Below are 16,989 nucleotides of genomic sequence, written 5' to 3'. Positions count from 1 at the left end.
TATATATACTTTGCATAAACTATTTAGGAATTCCAGCCTCAGGCACAGACTCAAAAGTAATTGGACAGCTGACTGATAAGCAGTTTCATGGCCAGGTGTAGCCTGTTCCCTTCTTCTTTTATAACACATTTAGGGGAGAGAAAAAAAGGTCTGGTGTAGATTCCAGGTGTGGAATTTGCTATTCAATTAGCTGCTCATAAAAAAAACCCTTAATATGCTAATTAAAAGGTCATGATGCAAGGAAAGGAGGTCAGTCTTGAGACAAGGGTGTTTATGACCATTTATGACCAATAATACTGAGGGTTTACTTCAAGATGCAAGCATCTTAAAAAAGGCTGACCAGCTTACTGGGGAGATTAACTTAAGAAAAGAAAAGGAAATAAAGGAAGCATCATGTGTCAAGCATGGTGGAGCCACTGTTATAGCATGAGCATGTATGACTGCTGTCAGTGGAACTGGGTCACTGGTGTTTTATTGATGATGTGCCTGTTGATAGAAGCAGCAGGATGAATTTTGGAGTGTACAAAGTGTATATAGGTTCAGCTCAGATTTAGTAAAATGCCTCAAAATTGGTAACATAGGTTAGGCACTTCAGTGCATAGATGGACAATGATCCAAAACATCAAAAAAATAAATAAATAAATAAAGATAAAACTTCTCAAGAGAAAGAAATGGAGTGTGTAAAAAGTTAAACTGGTTAATGCAGTATTGTAAAAGCCCTTAAAGCCCTTGAATAAAAGCTCACTTGAATCACTTGAATCACTTGAATCATATTTTGGTAGCTTCATTTCAAATGCATTTTGAGGGTGTATAGAGGCATGTGTCACTGTCCAAATACTTATGTACATATATATGTACTGTATATGTAACATTATATATATATATATATATATATATATATATCTGTCAATTTTTATTTTTTTTACATAATGTGACTCTGGCAGTTGTTTGTTACATTGTGTACAAATCCCATGATGTATGGACCAATAGAAATGCTCCAAAATGACTCTGAATAAAAATGTTTTACATTGACTTCCATTGAAAATAGAGAACCTTTTTTCCTTCTCCTGTAAAGCTGCTGTTATGGAGATACAAGGTTTTTGTTCTATAGCTTCTTCCTCTCTTTCTCTCTCTCTCTCTTAGAGAGAGGAAATGTATATTTAAGAACATGTATACTGTTATGGAAATTCGTATATAAGAATTTTTAGAAGAAAAATGTTATATTTGGATTTTTTTTTTAATTTGTAGAAGAATACTTATATTTAAGAAAATTAATATACAAGAAATAAAAAATGAATATTCCTCTTTTGCAAAAATAAAAACCCAAACCATTTGCTTTTTTCTCCAGAGCAAGACGCATTATTGAGAAAGGACTGAAACACACACATGCGCCTCTCTTAATGTATCCAGACATGAACAATGTAACTGGCAGCCTGGTCTACAAAAAGATGCTTTATTAATAAATGCTTTATTCCATTGAGAAATAAATGTGCAACATTTCATTTCATTCTACATAACAATGTATTAGTGCAGTTGTCATGACGGAGATGATGAGGGAGCTACTGGAAGCTGCACATGTGCAGTACATCACCACAAAGCAACTGTTAAGAGTTTCAAAACAACGTCCGAAACGTATGACACTATGAGATGACAGTGTTTGTAAGCTGGCATTAGCCTGTGGACATGAACATGAACAACACAACATGGAATGCATTACCTCTTAAAGCAGTAAAGCTTATTTACCTTTTATCACAGATCAAGCCCAAGATTTTTCTAGAAACGCGGCATATAGAAATGTAGACTATGCTCATTTTGTCCTCGTATTGGTCCCAGACATGTCACAGTGCAAACCAGAGTCTGTAGGAAATGGTTTTAAAAAGCCCTGCCCTAAATGCCACGGGCGAGGTTTTTTGCTGTTCGAATGGAAAAGTGGCGAGCAGGGCTGTAACGAACGGCAGCTGTAAACCCGTCAAGTCAATGGCTGATATCCTAAATCATGGGTTAATTCATTAGAGCCCACCGCTAGCAGGCCTGCCCTGGCCTCCCTGTAGAGTGCAGTCACAGAGGTTATGACCAGGAGGTAAGGAAAGGTACGCGTGTCAAGGACTGTCGGGATGTAGAAAAATGTACATATTATACAAACAGATCTTTTCCCAAACCGTTCCCTCCAAGACGATCTCGGAAAACCACTCGCTTCCATGTGTTTCTAGGAAAAGAAGGCGCAGGGTAAAAAACACACACTCGTTTTGGAGTGTGCACTGGAGTGTCTGAGGGAGATGAGAAAAAGCTTCCTCAGTGTTTGTTCTCGCTTCCGATGGATCACTTTGCAGCCTCCGTCTTTGTGCTTTTGTGTCCGTTCACGCAGTCGAAGTGCCTCTTTATTAAACACCTAGCCTGAACGCGATTGCAGGACGAGTTGGCAGTTTCTCAGCACGCAGCATTAAAAGCTGCTGACTGGAGGGGACCGGATTGTACTCCTAAAGCCAACAACTGGGGGAGGGGGGGATGGGGAGAGGTCCGAGAAGACAAGGCTCGCGTGGAGTGTACAGAGAGGGAGGAGAGGAAAAGTGAGAGAGGCTGAGTCAAATAGACACTGTCCGTTGTCCATGTGGGGTCAGACCAGGGTGCTGACCGTCATGTGTACCTCGTCTCTGATGGTGATCGAAAACCCATCCAGTCCGTGAACTATGTACCCTAACTCTCTCTCGGGAGGTTGCTCTGGGTCAATACTCTGCTTGGGACTGTCCACTACTTTGGCTGTCTCCTCTGATTCCTCTTTTTCTTCTTCTTCTTCTTCTTTTTCCTCCTCTTCCTCTTCCTCCTCGGTGATGGAAGACAGCCGGGTGGCATTACCCGGCTTTTCCACGGGTGGCCGGTAGTGGCACTGTCCGTTTAGGAGCCTCCTGAGGGGCATGAGGGGTACCATATCGTCCCCCAGAAGCTGCTGCTGGCAGTGCCGGAAGTCGCTCTGTCTTTTGAGCCTCTTGAACTCGCTGAAGGCTGAGATGGAGTTCTGGTAGAGGCTGAGGGCCAGGGTCCGGGCCTTCTCGGCCTTGGCCAGCAGCACAGCGTGGCACCGTAACACCACAGCCTTGTGCTTGACCTGGTGACGGTAGATCCAGGCGAAGATCTTGGGCCGGCAGGGATCGGCTGTGCAGTATGTGATGCGGTTGAGCGAGTAGAGGTGAGTGGGCTTCCCGCGGCCACCCTTGTCTGCTCCCAGGCGGATGCCGTGCGGCCCCACGCTCAGCTTCATCTTGGCGCTCCGCTCCCCGTAGTCGCTAGACACCCAGATCCTGGCCACGGCGTCCTGGGTGCAGCCCTCACCCTTGGCGACGGCGGTCACCGCGCTGCCCAGATAGCGTACACTGTAGCTGGGCTCCTCCCTGTTCAGCTCCACCTTCTGACGCTTGCTCTGGAAGACGCCGGCCAGCCAGTGGAAGGGGCAGTCGGGTACGAGGTCCGGGCAGGAGCGCAGAAGCGAGGAAAGTAGCGACTGGTAGGCAAGTCCGGCATTCAGGCTTTTGGTCTTGCTTTTGGACTCGTCTTCGGCCAGCACGAACTTACTCCTCTTCCAGGGCAGCATGGTCCCGACCAGAAGCGCAAGGGACTCCGCGCCCCTTCGACCAAATGAGGTTCTCTGTGGTTGTGGGTTGCTTGGCGAATGTGTGCGTGAGTGTGCGCAAGAGTAAGAGTGAGAGGATGCTGCTCAGTCACACACTGAAGAGAGACTGAGAGCAGCGAGGCTCAGCTGGGCTGCTCCAAAGCTCGCTCGCTCGCTCACTTACTTGCTCCTCCTTCCTCTCCTCCTGAACTGCCTGCATCACAGAGAGGGAGAGAGAGAGAGAGAGAGAGAGAGCTGATCAAGGCTGGGCTCCCAGCCCGATCTTTCAGCATCGTTCTCTTAACTCTTGCTGCCCCTCCCCTGCTGCTTTCAGCTCCCCCAATAACAACAGTAACACCACGCAGAGAGGAGGTCTGAGTGCAGCTCTGACTGATTCGCTCTTCATCTTCTCATATACAGCCTTTAATCCTGAGATGGTGAAGGGAGGAGGGGTCACCCCAATGCCTCAAGGGAATCAGTCTGATGAGTTGGGCGAAAGATCAATAAGAGTTTATGGATCCTCATGAAAACCTTTGGCTTTTTGAACATCTAAACATATGGACTTTTGCAGTTAATGAAAATGCAGTTTTCTTGGTAGGAAAAAGTTACAACACCCCCACATTTATGCTGCGTTTCAGGACAGGAGCCCCCCCCCCCCCCCCCCCCCCCCCCCACACACACACACACCAAGTGGGATTTCAGACCCTTAAACACAGGAGATCGTCAGCAACCCCCGAGTTCAAAATCCTAGATGGCCGCACAGCACATCAACAGTAACAAAACCAGAATGAGAATGTAGAATGAGCTGTTATCCAAAGGTAACGCTTACAGTGCTAACCTGGGACAGTGCTAACAATGCCAGCCTGGGACAGTGAAAACAATGCTAGCTTGGGACAGTGAAAACAATGCCAGCCTGGGACAGTGCTAGCAATGATAGCCTGGGACAGTGCTAACAATGCTACCTTGGAGAGTGATAACAATGCTAACCTGCGAGAGTGCTAACAATGCTAACCTGGGAGAGTGATAACAATGCTTTGGGACATAAAAAGTGGGACATATTTTGATTGTCGAAGTGAGTGGGATCCCTCAGGTGGTCCCTCTAAGCTCTTTGAGGCCTTCAGAAAGAAGGCTGTAGATGCATTTGAGTCTGGGAAGGGATGAATGTAGCTCCTCTAGCAATGCTGAGGACACTGAAAGGGTAAGGACTTAACACACGTCTCCTCTGGTACACGCAAAGCCAGCCACTGCCTCTTCCTCGATGTGACATCGCAGGGTCCCCAGCTCCACCCACCGCAACAGCTAACAGACGCCTATGCCAGCCAGTAATGAGGGGACAGAGTGCAATGGCTAATTGTGCTCTCTCTGGCTCCGGCTGCTGATGGCAAAGTGGCGTGGCTCGGGATTCGAACTCACAACCCAAACATGGCTTCTCTTTCACAACAAAAAAATGGTGTGGTTCTTCTATGGCACTGAGCCCTTTACAGCACCTCTATTTTTAAGAGTGTGTGTCTCATTGCTCAAACTAGAAGCTGTTCTGTCTTCAGATGTTCTGTAGCTGCAGTTGTCCGTCTTGTCCAAATGTCCCCGTTGCAGTCCAGGATGCACTGCTTGTATCTTCTAGTCTGTGCGTTTCATTTCCCATTTCTCTGGCAGCTTTAATACCTTCTAAGTAACTCCCAAGCTTTAATAGCTCCTTCCCCTGTCTATTCCTCTGAAGTCTTCACTCGGCTGAAGTATATAATAGCAGATGGGGACGTCAGAGGAAGCTGTTCAGCTGGATGGGTCAGCAGCGATGAATCATAGCGGGCAGCGTTTCCATCAAGCGTGGTGGAGAGGAAGACGGAGAAGCGGGGGCCGCACTTGTCCTGCTGAGATGAGATCTCTATGTGATGGATTGATTCCCATTTCCAGCTTGTGATTACCTACAAGTAATAGGGCAGCAGGAGCTTCCACAGATATTGATATTAGCGATTGCTGGCACGTAGAAGCATGTATATGAAGTGCATCCAGCGGAACGGGTTAACAGATACTTGGTGTTTATGGAGTTTAGCTTACGATACAGGGATTTATGCAGGTCAGGCACATCGGCACGCAGAATACGCCAAGGCGAGCGCTGAGTAAGTGCAGCGGCTTGCAGTTTTGAACTGAAGAGGATTTATAGGAATTCCAGACTGTGAAAGAAGCAACTGTGGCAAACAGGTAGTTCATTCATTTTCACTTCAGCTGCTGTTCTCTGGGTGTAATTGTTTCTTTGTCCGTGCTGCAAGTGACGCATTCCCTTCCTCGGTGAGTGTCTGACTAACTCAGCACCCTGATGTGAGTTCCTCTTAAGTAGACATGTCGTGGGCTCCCTTTGTTCCATCCGTCTAGGTCAGCGGTGTAAAGAAGGTAGACAGATCTCGCATTAAGGTTTCACATTTTTTCATTACATTAAAGAATCAAAACAAAAAAAAATCAAACAAAATCAGCCTTTCTAGCTAAAGCTGGTCAAGCTGGTCAAGCTCTTGACCTTTTTGTTGGAGTTATAGCTGATCTATGAACTTCACCAGCCCGACCAAGACAATCACCCAGTATGATCATGCTGGTCCACCAGTATCTTCATGAACAACTTCAGGAACAACTTGTTGGTCAAGCTGGTCATGCTGGTAGACCAGCAAGTCCATCAAACAAGTCCATCAAATCAATAAAAACATAGCCTATCCCAGGGGTCTGCTCTAACAGACCTGGCAATAAATCAGGTGAGCTTGAGCTGAAAAGCACAAAGCTGTGCAGGAATCTGACCTTCCAGGACCAAAATTGCCCACCCCTGTGAGCCTATACCAGTAGCTGGTCTAGAGCTAAGCTGGCTATAAACAGCTGGTGTAGCAGTATAGGGTATATTTCAACTTTTCATCTTGACCATCAAAGACTAGCTTAGATCATCTGGAAATGACCCACCAGCAAAAGCTGGTCTCAAAGTCTTAACGTGTTGAATTTGAGTGACCAAGTGACCATATCTGAAGAACATGGCTAGTCAAACGTGGATGATCTGGTTGTAGGTGGAAAACTAGCACGGCTTGGGGGTCGATCCTCTCTCAGACATTTCCTAATTTCATTCGTCTGTTCTCTTCACCAGCTCTGTGGCGTTAACCTCGGCGGCAGCTAAGTCAATATGAGCCACGCTCATCAATCTCTGTAAAGGCCAGCCAGTCATGGAGAGGTCCTGGCCTCTGTGCTCTCGGCGTTAATCTTCTGCAGCTCCGAATTACAGCCCCGCTTCGTGATGTCGCTCATTCAGACTTTGTGCTCAAGGGGGGGTAAAAAAAAGACCTATTCTTCACCCATCTAGGTCCCGTGACCAAAAAACAAGGACGTGACAAGGCACATGTGCCCTGCCACTGTGCCCTGTCCACTCAAACAAATAGCTTTCACTTGAGGCCCTCCTAAAAAGCAGCTACACTTAATGGACCATTTCAACTCTCCTCCCTCCAGGTCATTTCCAAATATACTGTATGGATGGCAGGAGCTTTCATATCTCTCAGAGGATAAAAATAGATAGAGAAGGTTGGTCATCGCTTAGGGCAACAGATTTTGACGGTTATCACTGCAAGCTGCCTGCTCCCTGGGCTGATCCCAGAGTGGCCGGCAAAAGGGGAGCCACTTTTGAAGGCGGCATTTGAGGACAACATGGTGTTGTATTGTCTCAGTGGTCAGCACGATTTGCGTATGGGTCATTTTCCTATTACCCCAAAGTCAGCTGGCCAATATACAAGGGCAAAGGAGGTGCTCATTACCTGCTGATGTGTAAATTGTGTGTACATTCGTGTACTACTTGTGCTGTCCACTTGCAGGACAAGAAGAGGAGAGGGCATCTCGAACAGCTGAGTCGCTCGCCATCTTCATCATCGACTAAAGACCCATCTCCTTCAGGGGCTCGTCCTGCACTTATTAAAGGCTTAGGATTGTGCTGACATGTCTGACATGATTTTCTGATGTTCAGGGTTTGTTGAGGGTTGTAGCTTTAGGTTTGTAATTGAAAGCGTCTAGACTTAGCTCACACTAGCTAGGGATATGTTCCGAGTGGACGTGGATGGGGAAGCACTTCTGTAAGCCATCTTCATAAATTATCATAACTTAGACATAGCCTTTTTCCTGGACGTCTAAACCTAAACCACACGTCCTCTTTTTCCTGAACATCTTTTTGGGATCTAAAAAATGATCCCGTCTAGCTGGGAATTTTTTAATTAGCTTAAAATATCTGGGATTTTGTGCGTATTTCGTGTCATCGTTTGCTTCTACAGTCGCCACACATACCAGTAGGGTGACCATATATTAGTTTAAGTAGAGACACAGGACACAAGTATCCCCCGTAGTCATGATGTCGTGGCTGGAGGGTTTCAAGTAGGCCTAAGTTGTAGGCCAAGTTGCTATGTGTATGTGTGAGGGTTTAGCAGAATAATACACCAAATCGTTATCTGACTTCATTTTGCATTGTATTGTGGGACAATAGTGTTCATTGTAGCCACACTCAAAAACGACCGGTTTTGAGTTTGTACCTTGAGTACGCATCTGGGATATTTGAGTATACCCAAGTTTGATACTTTTAACTATACTACATACTTCATACTCAAAAACTAGTCAGTACACTCGTAATTAGAACACAATTGGGACGCACCCCAGCTGTATGCACCAGTAGACATTGCCCTTCCTTCAATGCAGTTGCTAGCTGTGTCGCTCTTAGCTAGCTCACTTGCAAGTGACAGAGTTACATATGCTGTCATGGACAATATGACTTTACCTATGAGCATTATCATGACAAAAACCGCACAGCATTAGCCTGCCTTTTAAACGGTTATACCGCTTAGGAGCTCAGGGCAGTATCTAAGCTTGAGGTATCTTAGGAAGGGGCAACTCTTCAAAGGGCTAGACTCTGAGCCACTTATCTAGGTAATGCAGTCCAGTCCGTCAGATTTTCAGGACGACTACTAGCAAGCCAGCAGGCGCTAGTAGGAGTCACGATTTTCGCGAAGATTTCGCTCAGCGTAAACCTGTCTCTTAAACGTCAGGACTACTCAAAGGAGCTCAGGAACTATCAGTGATAGAACTGCCTACAAGATCAGGATTCCAGAGGGGTGGAAAACAGCTTACACTCATATCCTCACAGTCTCCATTTGCCAGCTCTTTCTATCCATGGTCAAATTCTGCACGTACCCCAGAAGATTCTGTAAGAGGGCAGGCAGTCCTTTATCGGCTCGAGTTGTCAAGACAGTGTACACTCTGTTCGATAACAGCCAAAAATGGGCCAAGCGCTCTCTGATCCAAGCGGATGCATTATTAAAGCCGCGGCTGCATCTCAGAGCAGCTCTTCATCTGCATATGAAAGCCGCGAGTGTAAGGGAATTAATTAAGTGTGTGACTTTTACTAATGAGAGAGGAAGAAAGCTAGATAAGAAGGCGGCCGCTCAACCTCCTCACCCCCCCCCCCCTCCCTACGCATGGCCTTAATTGTTCCCTCAAAGCGACGGGACAGGGAGGCCGGCACTTCCGTCCGTAAATGTAACGGAAGGATCCGAAACCTTCGTTTTACGAAGCTGTTTTCCAATGAGATGAATGCCGACGGTAGAGGCCCAAAAACAAATGGAATACCAGGTTTTTTTTTTTAGCTACGTCGCGAAGAACCCTGTAATAGTTCTAAGCTTAAACACAGTTTCAGCATTTTATCGCACTTAATTTCTTCAGAGAATTGGGACTGCATGCGTCTTCCCAGATAATTAACAGCGCCCTCGTGGTATGATACAAACAGCCATTATACAGCACGATGTAGTGGAGCGTTTGTTTCCCCTGCTCATTAGACTTAGTTCAGCAGAACAGACGTCAGCCGAGGAAATCGCACAAATACATCACTGCTCGTGGAGCTGAACGGAGCAGTGCTGAATGTACTGTTGTTGTCCCCCCCAGCCCCCCCCCCACCCCGCTTCTCGCACACCAGAGCCCTTTTTCTTTGGGCACTGCCTGGTCCCCCCCCACACCCCTTATTTGTTATCAGCCCTCCTCTTGCATGAGCTAGCCCACGGCGCAGAACACTATCGAATCAATCCAATTATTCTTATCTAAACCCCCTTCTTTATATATATATATATATATATATATATATATATATATATATATAATCTCCATCCGCCGTAACATTAATACCACCTCCTTGTTTCCACTTCCCATATAGGAGCACTGCATACTGTGTTAGCCTCCTTTCACCCTGTTTTTCCAATGGCCAGGACTCCACAGTACCTCCACAGAGCAGGTAGTATTTGGGTGGTGGGTCATTCCCAGCACTGCAGTGACCGGACTGACATGGTGGTGGTACAAGTGGATCAGACACAGCAGTGCTTCTGGGGTCTGTCACTGTTTCCTCTCTCTGTCCACTCTAGTTATCTAGCTGGTCCACCTTTTAGGTGTAAAGTCAGAGACAGAAGCTCTCAGATCTGCTGCTGCACAGCTTGTGTCGGTCATCTTCTAGTCCTTCTTCATCAGTGCTCACAGGACGCTGCTGCCCACAGGACGCTGCTGGCTGGATATTTCTGACTGGTAGGCTATTCTCAGTCCAGCAGTGACTCTGAGGTGTTTAAACACTCCAGCAGCATCACTGCTGTGTCTGATCCACTACTCGTACCTGCAGTGCAACACACACTACTAACACACAACCACCACCATGTCAGTCAGTATCACTGCAGTGCTGAAATTGACCACCCAAATCACCCAAATACTACTTGCTCTGTGGTGGTCAGTCCTGTGGGGTGCTGACCATTGAAGAACAGGGTGAAAGGATATTATGGCTGATTGTTGTATATATGTATGTATATGTGTGTGTGTGGGGGTGGGTGGGTGTTTATGTGGTGGGTGTGTGTGTTTATGTATGTAAACCCAGAAATTGGGGCTGGCAGCCAGGGTGGGCTACTTTGATTGCGCCCTCCTTAGATGTTTTCCTACTTGCCAGTCAATGTAATTAAATCAGGCCTTCTCCTAATCAGACTACGCTTAAACCTGATACACTCTAATGAAAGACAGGGGCGAGAGAGCAAGAGAGAGAGAGAGTAGGTGAAGTAGGTATGTTTGTGTGTGTGTGTGTGTTTTATGTCTGTATGGAGTGTGGGGTGAAGGCGGGAAATGCTAACGTTAATGGGAACCAATGGAAACGCCTCTAAACGCTACACTACAAAGGATTTTTGTATTATTATTATTATTATTAATTATTATTCTTTAACATATAACGACTAACTGGTGATTTTGGATGGTGAATAAAATGGCTAGTGCTGCAGACATCGCATTGCCATTTACGACCGCAATTTTCCAGATGTGACCATGTGGGAGACTGGGGTTCGATTCCCGGTCTAGCTGCGCTACACCAATAAGAGTCCTTGGGCAAGACTCCTAACACTACACTGACCCACCTCTGTAATTCGAGTAACCTTGTAAGTCACTCTGGATAAGAGCGTCAGATAAATGCCATAAATGTAAATAAAGGTAAATGGTGGGCCTGTGGGGAAAAACAATGGGCTCTGCTTGTACTTTCTGGTTTACAGCACTGAAATGACTCACAAGAACCACGTAGCATAGCTTTGTTTTTTGCATCAATTATTGTAATTAGTTTTTGTAATTATTCCAGAGTCTCACTGGATAGTCTTTTTCAGTCCTTTCAATGCTGTGTGCCGTTAGCTAGCTAGAGAGATTATAGCCGGTGGGCTAGCATTAGCTTTCGGCCTAGCACTGTAACCAATCGCTTTCCTGGGTTTTGCGTTTTGGCCTTTCGTAAACTCTCATTATTCAGCTTAGCCAAGGCAGTTTTCCGTTTAAAAGCTGGTTCTGGTTTTAGAGTAGTTACCGAACAATTCTGTAATGGCTAGGTAATAAATCCTAATAAATTTAACGTGATAATGTTACAGTATGTCTGCCGTTTCAAATAGATAAAGCAGGATGATACGTCCTCTTTTTTTCCCCAGACATGTCCTCTTTTGGGGTGTGAAAAATTATTCCGGCCAAGATTTTTGCTTTCAAGCTAGCCAAATTCCCAAATTCTCGTGGACCTTGGCACAGGACCCATCGGCCTAGTTCGCAAAGCAACCCGCTTTCCGATAACTCTCTGGTGACTCTGGAGTCTGGTGGGATGTGCTGCTTGTCTGAGACAACTCAATAAAAGACGTTGGCAGACCAACGGGAGGTGCATTAGCGCCACCTACTGAGCGGCAGCTTTTATTGAAAACAGCAAATCTTCTGAAAGAGTTTTAAAATCAATAATCAGATCAATCGCACCCAGTTATAACCGTTTAGGAGGCACTGGGAGGACTGAACAGTGTCCAGTCAAATAGTGGATTGTTTATTTTTATTTATTTTATTTTGAAAATAACATTTAATTAATTAATTTTTTTATTATTTTATTTTAGGTATTTTTCATTATATATATTTTTTCTATATATATTGGTCTGAAAATAAAACTAATGTTGTAAAATGTGGTAAAAGCTTTATTTATATGTATTTATTTATTTATTTATTTTTTTAATGGTTGACTTAGGACTTGGGTGTGGTTTGATCATGTAGGCTTCCTGGATTATTATTCATTAGCAAAGCTGTGTGGTTTTAGAGGTATGTAACTCTTCTCACACACTGCCATGGTCCTCCTACTTAAAGCCCCCTGGCCACAACATCCTAACCACTGGAGACAGTGCCCCCCCCCCCCCCTTTTTTTTTTTTGTTTTGGCCACCCTAGATAAAGGTTACACTTGATTTCGGCCTCGTTTTCGATCAGAAAACATTTAAAGGTCGTTTCTTTTAAATTTTTTCATTCACATTACCATTTCCTATCCCTGGCAGAAAGCCCCCCTGCTTGTTTAAAGGATGTGCCTGGCCTGATGACAGCGGACATCCTGCCCCTCTTCTGGAGCAGAGTGGCGGCCCCATGCCAACTACAGTACCTGCGACCTGCAGCTAAACAAATATACGCAATGAATACCAAGCAGCCGTTCAGCCGGGGCTTGTTTGTCCTCTATCTATCATGATGGCAATGGAAAAATAAGAAGCCTTCTGTGCCGAAGCAAGAGGAGAGGTATGGGCTTCCGCGTCCTGTGACCCATTTCACTCAAACAATGCCTTCGCCGTCATAAAGGAACAGCTGGCTTGTTCATTTTCTCCGAACGTCACCACTTTTGTCAGATGATATATTGCCCAATTAGGCTTAGTCTACACTAGTTACATAACTCTGGCATTCTCTACAATCAGCAAACCAGCACCTACTGGCGCTCCGAAGCCATACCGGCCCGCCTCCCCTTCCCATCCCATCCCTTCACCCTCACCTGAGCGCTTGACCACTTTTTGCACAGTCGAACTGATTCGGCTTCATTTGCATATGCATTAAGTGCCCTCGCCCCAAATGCAAATGGCAGCAAAGTTTTGTAAAGAGCGGAAATGAAAATCAGCATGATGCAAGCCCGTGCCAAAGCGCTTCATTATTCACTGGCAGCTTTTGTCTGGAAAATCCTCACAGGCAGAGCTCCAGCTGCATTATGACTCTCGATAGATGGCATGATTTTAATATCCTTAAGTAGCAGGCCTGGGGTTTCGTCACAAGCGCTTCCGTTCCTGCTTGAGCCGGCTGAGCAGGCTGGTTTTGATTTTGAAGATCCGTCTTTACGGATGGATGAGGGTTTCTCCAGAAAGCAGGGTGATTGCATAAGCAAAGAGCAATAAGCTCATTAGTCATCAGACAGCGCATTGTTTCATAAACCCAATCTATATGCATTATACCCAAGTCTGGCTAAGCCTAGCGCTTAGCAAGTCTTTGAATATGATGCGGTTTAAGCAAATCTGCCAGAATCGCTTGTTTTACTTTAAAGAACAGTCATTCACAGGGTACCCACTCATCGAGCACAAGCCACTTTTAGCACTTTTAAATTTGTCCAAGGCTAACATAGCTAACTGTTAGCGGAAGCATCATCAAACACTTGCCACAAACTGTTCATGCACATCGTCAGGGGTGCTAATTTGGCCTGGAAAATGTGTGTGAGGGGATGGCTACTAGCTTCAGGAGGCTGCAGTCTATATCAAGGGTGCCGATTTGGTCAGACAAGTGGGTGGGGGGCAACATCGGTTGGCAATAGCAATTTACATGTACAACCAATTTAACAATGTTACCCTACATTACAGCTAATACAGTAGCTACAATTAGTTAGCTAGCTAATTAGAGCCATGAAACAAGCTAATACAGCAGCTACAGTTAGTTAGCTAGCTAATTAGAGCCATGAAACAAGCTAATACAGCAGCTACAGTTAGTTAGCTAGCTAATTACAGCCACAAAACAAGCTAATACAGCAGCTACAATTAGTTAGCTAGCTAATTAGAGCCATGAAACAAGCTAATACAGCAGCTACAGTTAGCTAGCTCGCTATTTACACCCACAAAACAATCCGATACAGCAGCTACATTTAGCTAGCTAGCTAATTATACCCATAAAACAGTTAAATATAGTTAACTAGCTTGCTAATTACAGCTACATAACAAACAAATACAGCAGGTACAGTTAGCTCACTAGCTAATTATAACCATGAAACAAGCTAATACAGCAGGTACAATTAGTTAGCTTGCTAATTGCAGCCACAAAACAAGCTAATACAGCAGCTACAGTTCGCTAGCTAGCTAATTGCACCCACAACAAAATTAATACAAACTAATACAGCATCTACAATTAGTTAGCTAGCTAATTACATTCATGAAACAGACCAATATATCAGCTACAGTTAGCTAGTTTGCTAATTACAGCTACATAACAAGCTAATACAGCAGCTACAGTTTGTTAGCTAGCAAATTACAGCCTCAAAACAAGCTAATACAGCAGCTACAGTTAGTTAGCTAGCTAATTACAGCTAACAAAAAAGCTAATACAGTAGCTACAGTTAGTTAGCTAGCTAATTACAGCTACAAAAAAGCTAATACAGCAGCTACAGTTAGTTAGCTTGCTAATTACAGCTACAAAAAAGCTAATACAGTAGCTACAGTTAGTTAGCTAGCTAATTACAGCTACATAACAAGCTAATACAGCAGCTACAGTTAGTTAGCTAGCTAATTACAGCTACAAAAAAGCTAATACAGCAGCTACAGTTAGTTAGCTAGCTAATTACAGCTACAAAAAGCTAATACAGCAGCTACAGTTAGTTAGCTAGCTAATTACAGCTACATAACAAGCTAATACAGCAGCAACAGTTAACTTGCTAGCTAATTACAGCTACAAAAAAGCTAATACAGCAGCTACAGTTAGTTAGCTAGCTAATTACAGCCATAAAACAGACCAATTTATCAGCTACAGTTAGCTAGTTTGCTATTTACAGCTACATAACAAGCTAATACAGCAGCCACAGTTAGTTAGCTAGCTAATTACAGCTATGTAAAAGCTAATACAGCAGCTACAGTTAGCTCACTAGCTAATTACAGCCACAAAACAAGCTAATACAGCAGCTACAGTTAGTTAGCTTGCTAATTACAGCTACAAAAAAGCTAATACAGCAGCTACAGTTAGTTAGCTAATAGCTAATTACAGCTACCAAACTAATATAGCAGCTAAAACAGCCCAGTACAGCAGCTACAGTTACAAGCTACAGCATGCTCAGCACTGAGAGACTCGGATTGGATCCGGGGGCAAGATAACCTGATCGGACCACCCTAACAACAACCCATTGCCGGGGTAAAAGCCCCTCAACTGCCTTCAGTGTTTTATTTCTCATTGCTTCACTTTCTGCTGACGGCAGCATCCTGAAAACTCTCGCGAACTCTCTCAAATTGACTCTATGGCTTCGTGTCGTGCCTGTTGCTTTGAGTGCTGTTTATTACGGCACGTTATAAAAGGCGTCTGAGGGAGAACGCAGTCAGTACAGATGAGTGCACAAGCTGGAAGACGAGCTCAGACCCTTTAGCGTGCATCATCCATTCCCCGCGCCCGTTAGCCGAAATAAAAGCCTGCGCGCATTCCCGTTGTGCTGTGATGAAGAACTGAAGAAATGAATGCTGAAGAAAGTCAATGCTGCGCATTAGGAGGGTCGGATCAGGATTGATGGGGATATGAAAATCCATTTTGCACATGGCAGAGGTCTGAAAGCAGGGCAAACACAAAAGCCTGGCGCTGGGAATAAAAAAATGATCAAAAATAAATAAGCACGTCGGCCACAAATGGGAGGCAATTAGGACGATTTAGACGCCGATGTTAATCATTCTCCTTAAACCCATTTTTAACACGTCTCTGTTTTAACAAGACCATCTGCATAATAACGCCATTGAAGCTAAATGGAGGAAGTGCAGACGCGGGCGCAAACACGAGCTGTACTGTCTGAAACCCTGCCGCTCCGAACAAACATCCGAGCCCATCCGTAAACCTCCTGTTTACACACTCGCCCACAGGTAAACACACTCCATCTGGAAAACATTTGGAGATTTCTCATGAGCGTGTGTACGCTCGCCGCCGCATCTGCGCGTGTATGAGATTGTGTGGAAAGAAGGTGAATGTTTGCATGTGTGTGTGTGTGAGAGAGAGGTGTGTGTGTGTGTGTGTGCACATCTGAAACGTGGTCCCTGGCAGCGTCACCTGATTATTACTTTTTTGATGTGACACTGGCTGAGGGTAGTTATGAGGTTTTAATATAAGGCCCGTTGCCATAAGGGCTCAAAGCCGGCCTGTGGCTCCTCCCCCTCAGTTGGTTTACTGTATGTTCTGTATCTGCAGGTTAGAATCCCCGCATCACATGACGTCCCCAGACTGGCAGGCTTTTGACGATGGAGCTCTGAGCCTTTGCCTTTGGGTTTGAACTAGATTACATTAGCAGTTAGACCATAGGGCCGGTCTAGAGAGTAGTGCACCTCAGCCATCCATAGGAATAAATAGTGAGCAAGTATTTAATCAGTTTCAGCTGCAGATCATTTACTCATGTTTCTGAGGCCCGACTCGAGACGTACCGTTGACCAAACTGTGAGATGCTAAAGTAAAAAAAATGGGAAGTTACGAGAACTTTTGAGCAATTAAAGTCGAGTAACATGACAAATGGCTCTGTAATCAGTTACAGTATCATTGCAAGTTGGGCCTTACGTTAAATTTTCTTTAAATTTTCTGCTCCACTGTAATAGAAATAGCAGCTCGGTCTTCACTTCACACAGCTGTGCTCTCATGCAGAGGTGCTGTGACTCTGACTGGAGGCTGGTGTTTCTGTAATGATGTATTTTTAGATAGCCTGCTTTTGGGTTGCATGTCCCACATTATCTCAGTTAAAAGATAAAAAGAAGGTAGTAACAGTGCTGGTGTGTCCTGTGTGAACAGATTCGCTTGTGATTATTACAAGATGTCGTCCCCCCCCCCCCCCCCACACACACACACACAC

At 44.9% G+C, this 16,989-nt stretch overlaps 1 protein-coding gene across 1 annotated transcript; it reads right to left on the bottom strand.

The window, feature by feature from the left end:
• Window positions 1-1,432: 1,432 nt before the first annotated feature.
• fam43b (family with sequence similarity 43 member B) lies at window positions 1,433-7,396 on the bottom strand. Its single transcript, XM_072696981.1, has 2 exons — window positions 7,378-7,396; window positions 1,433-3,818 (listed from the first exon to the last, which is right to left on the bottom strand). The coding sequence occupies exon 2, from the start codon at window positions 3,584-3,586 to the stop codon at window positions 2,615-2,617; it is 972 nt and encodes a 323-aa protein (XP_072553082.1). The 5' UTR covers window positions 3,587-3,818; window positions 7,378-7,396; the 3' UTR covers window positions 1,433-2,614.
• Between the last annotated feature and the right edge of the window lie 9,593 nt (window positions 7,397-16,989).

Source organism: Salminus brasiliensis, chromosome 14 (assembly GCF_030463535.1).
Source record: "Salminus brasiliensis chromosome 14, fSalBra1.hap2, whole genome shotgun sequence".
In the NCBI taxonomy this organism is placed as follows: Eukaryota; Metazoa; Chordata; class Actinopteri; order Characiformes; family Bryconidae; genus Salminus; species Salminus brasiliensis.
This window is presented reverse-complemented; position numbering and strand designations above follow the sequence as displayed.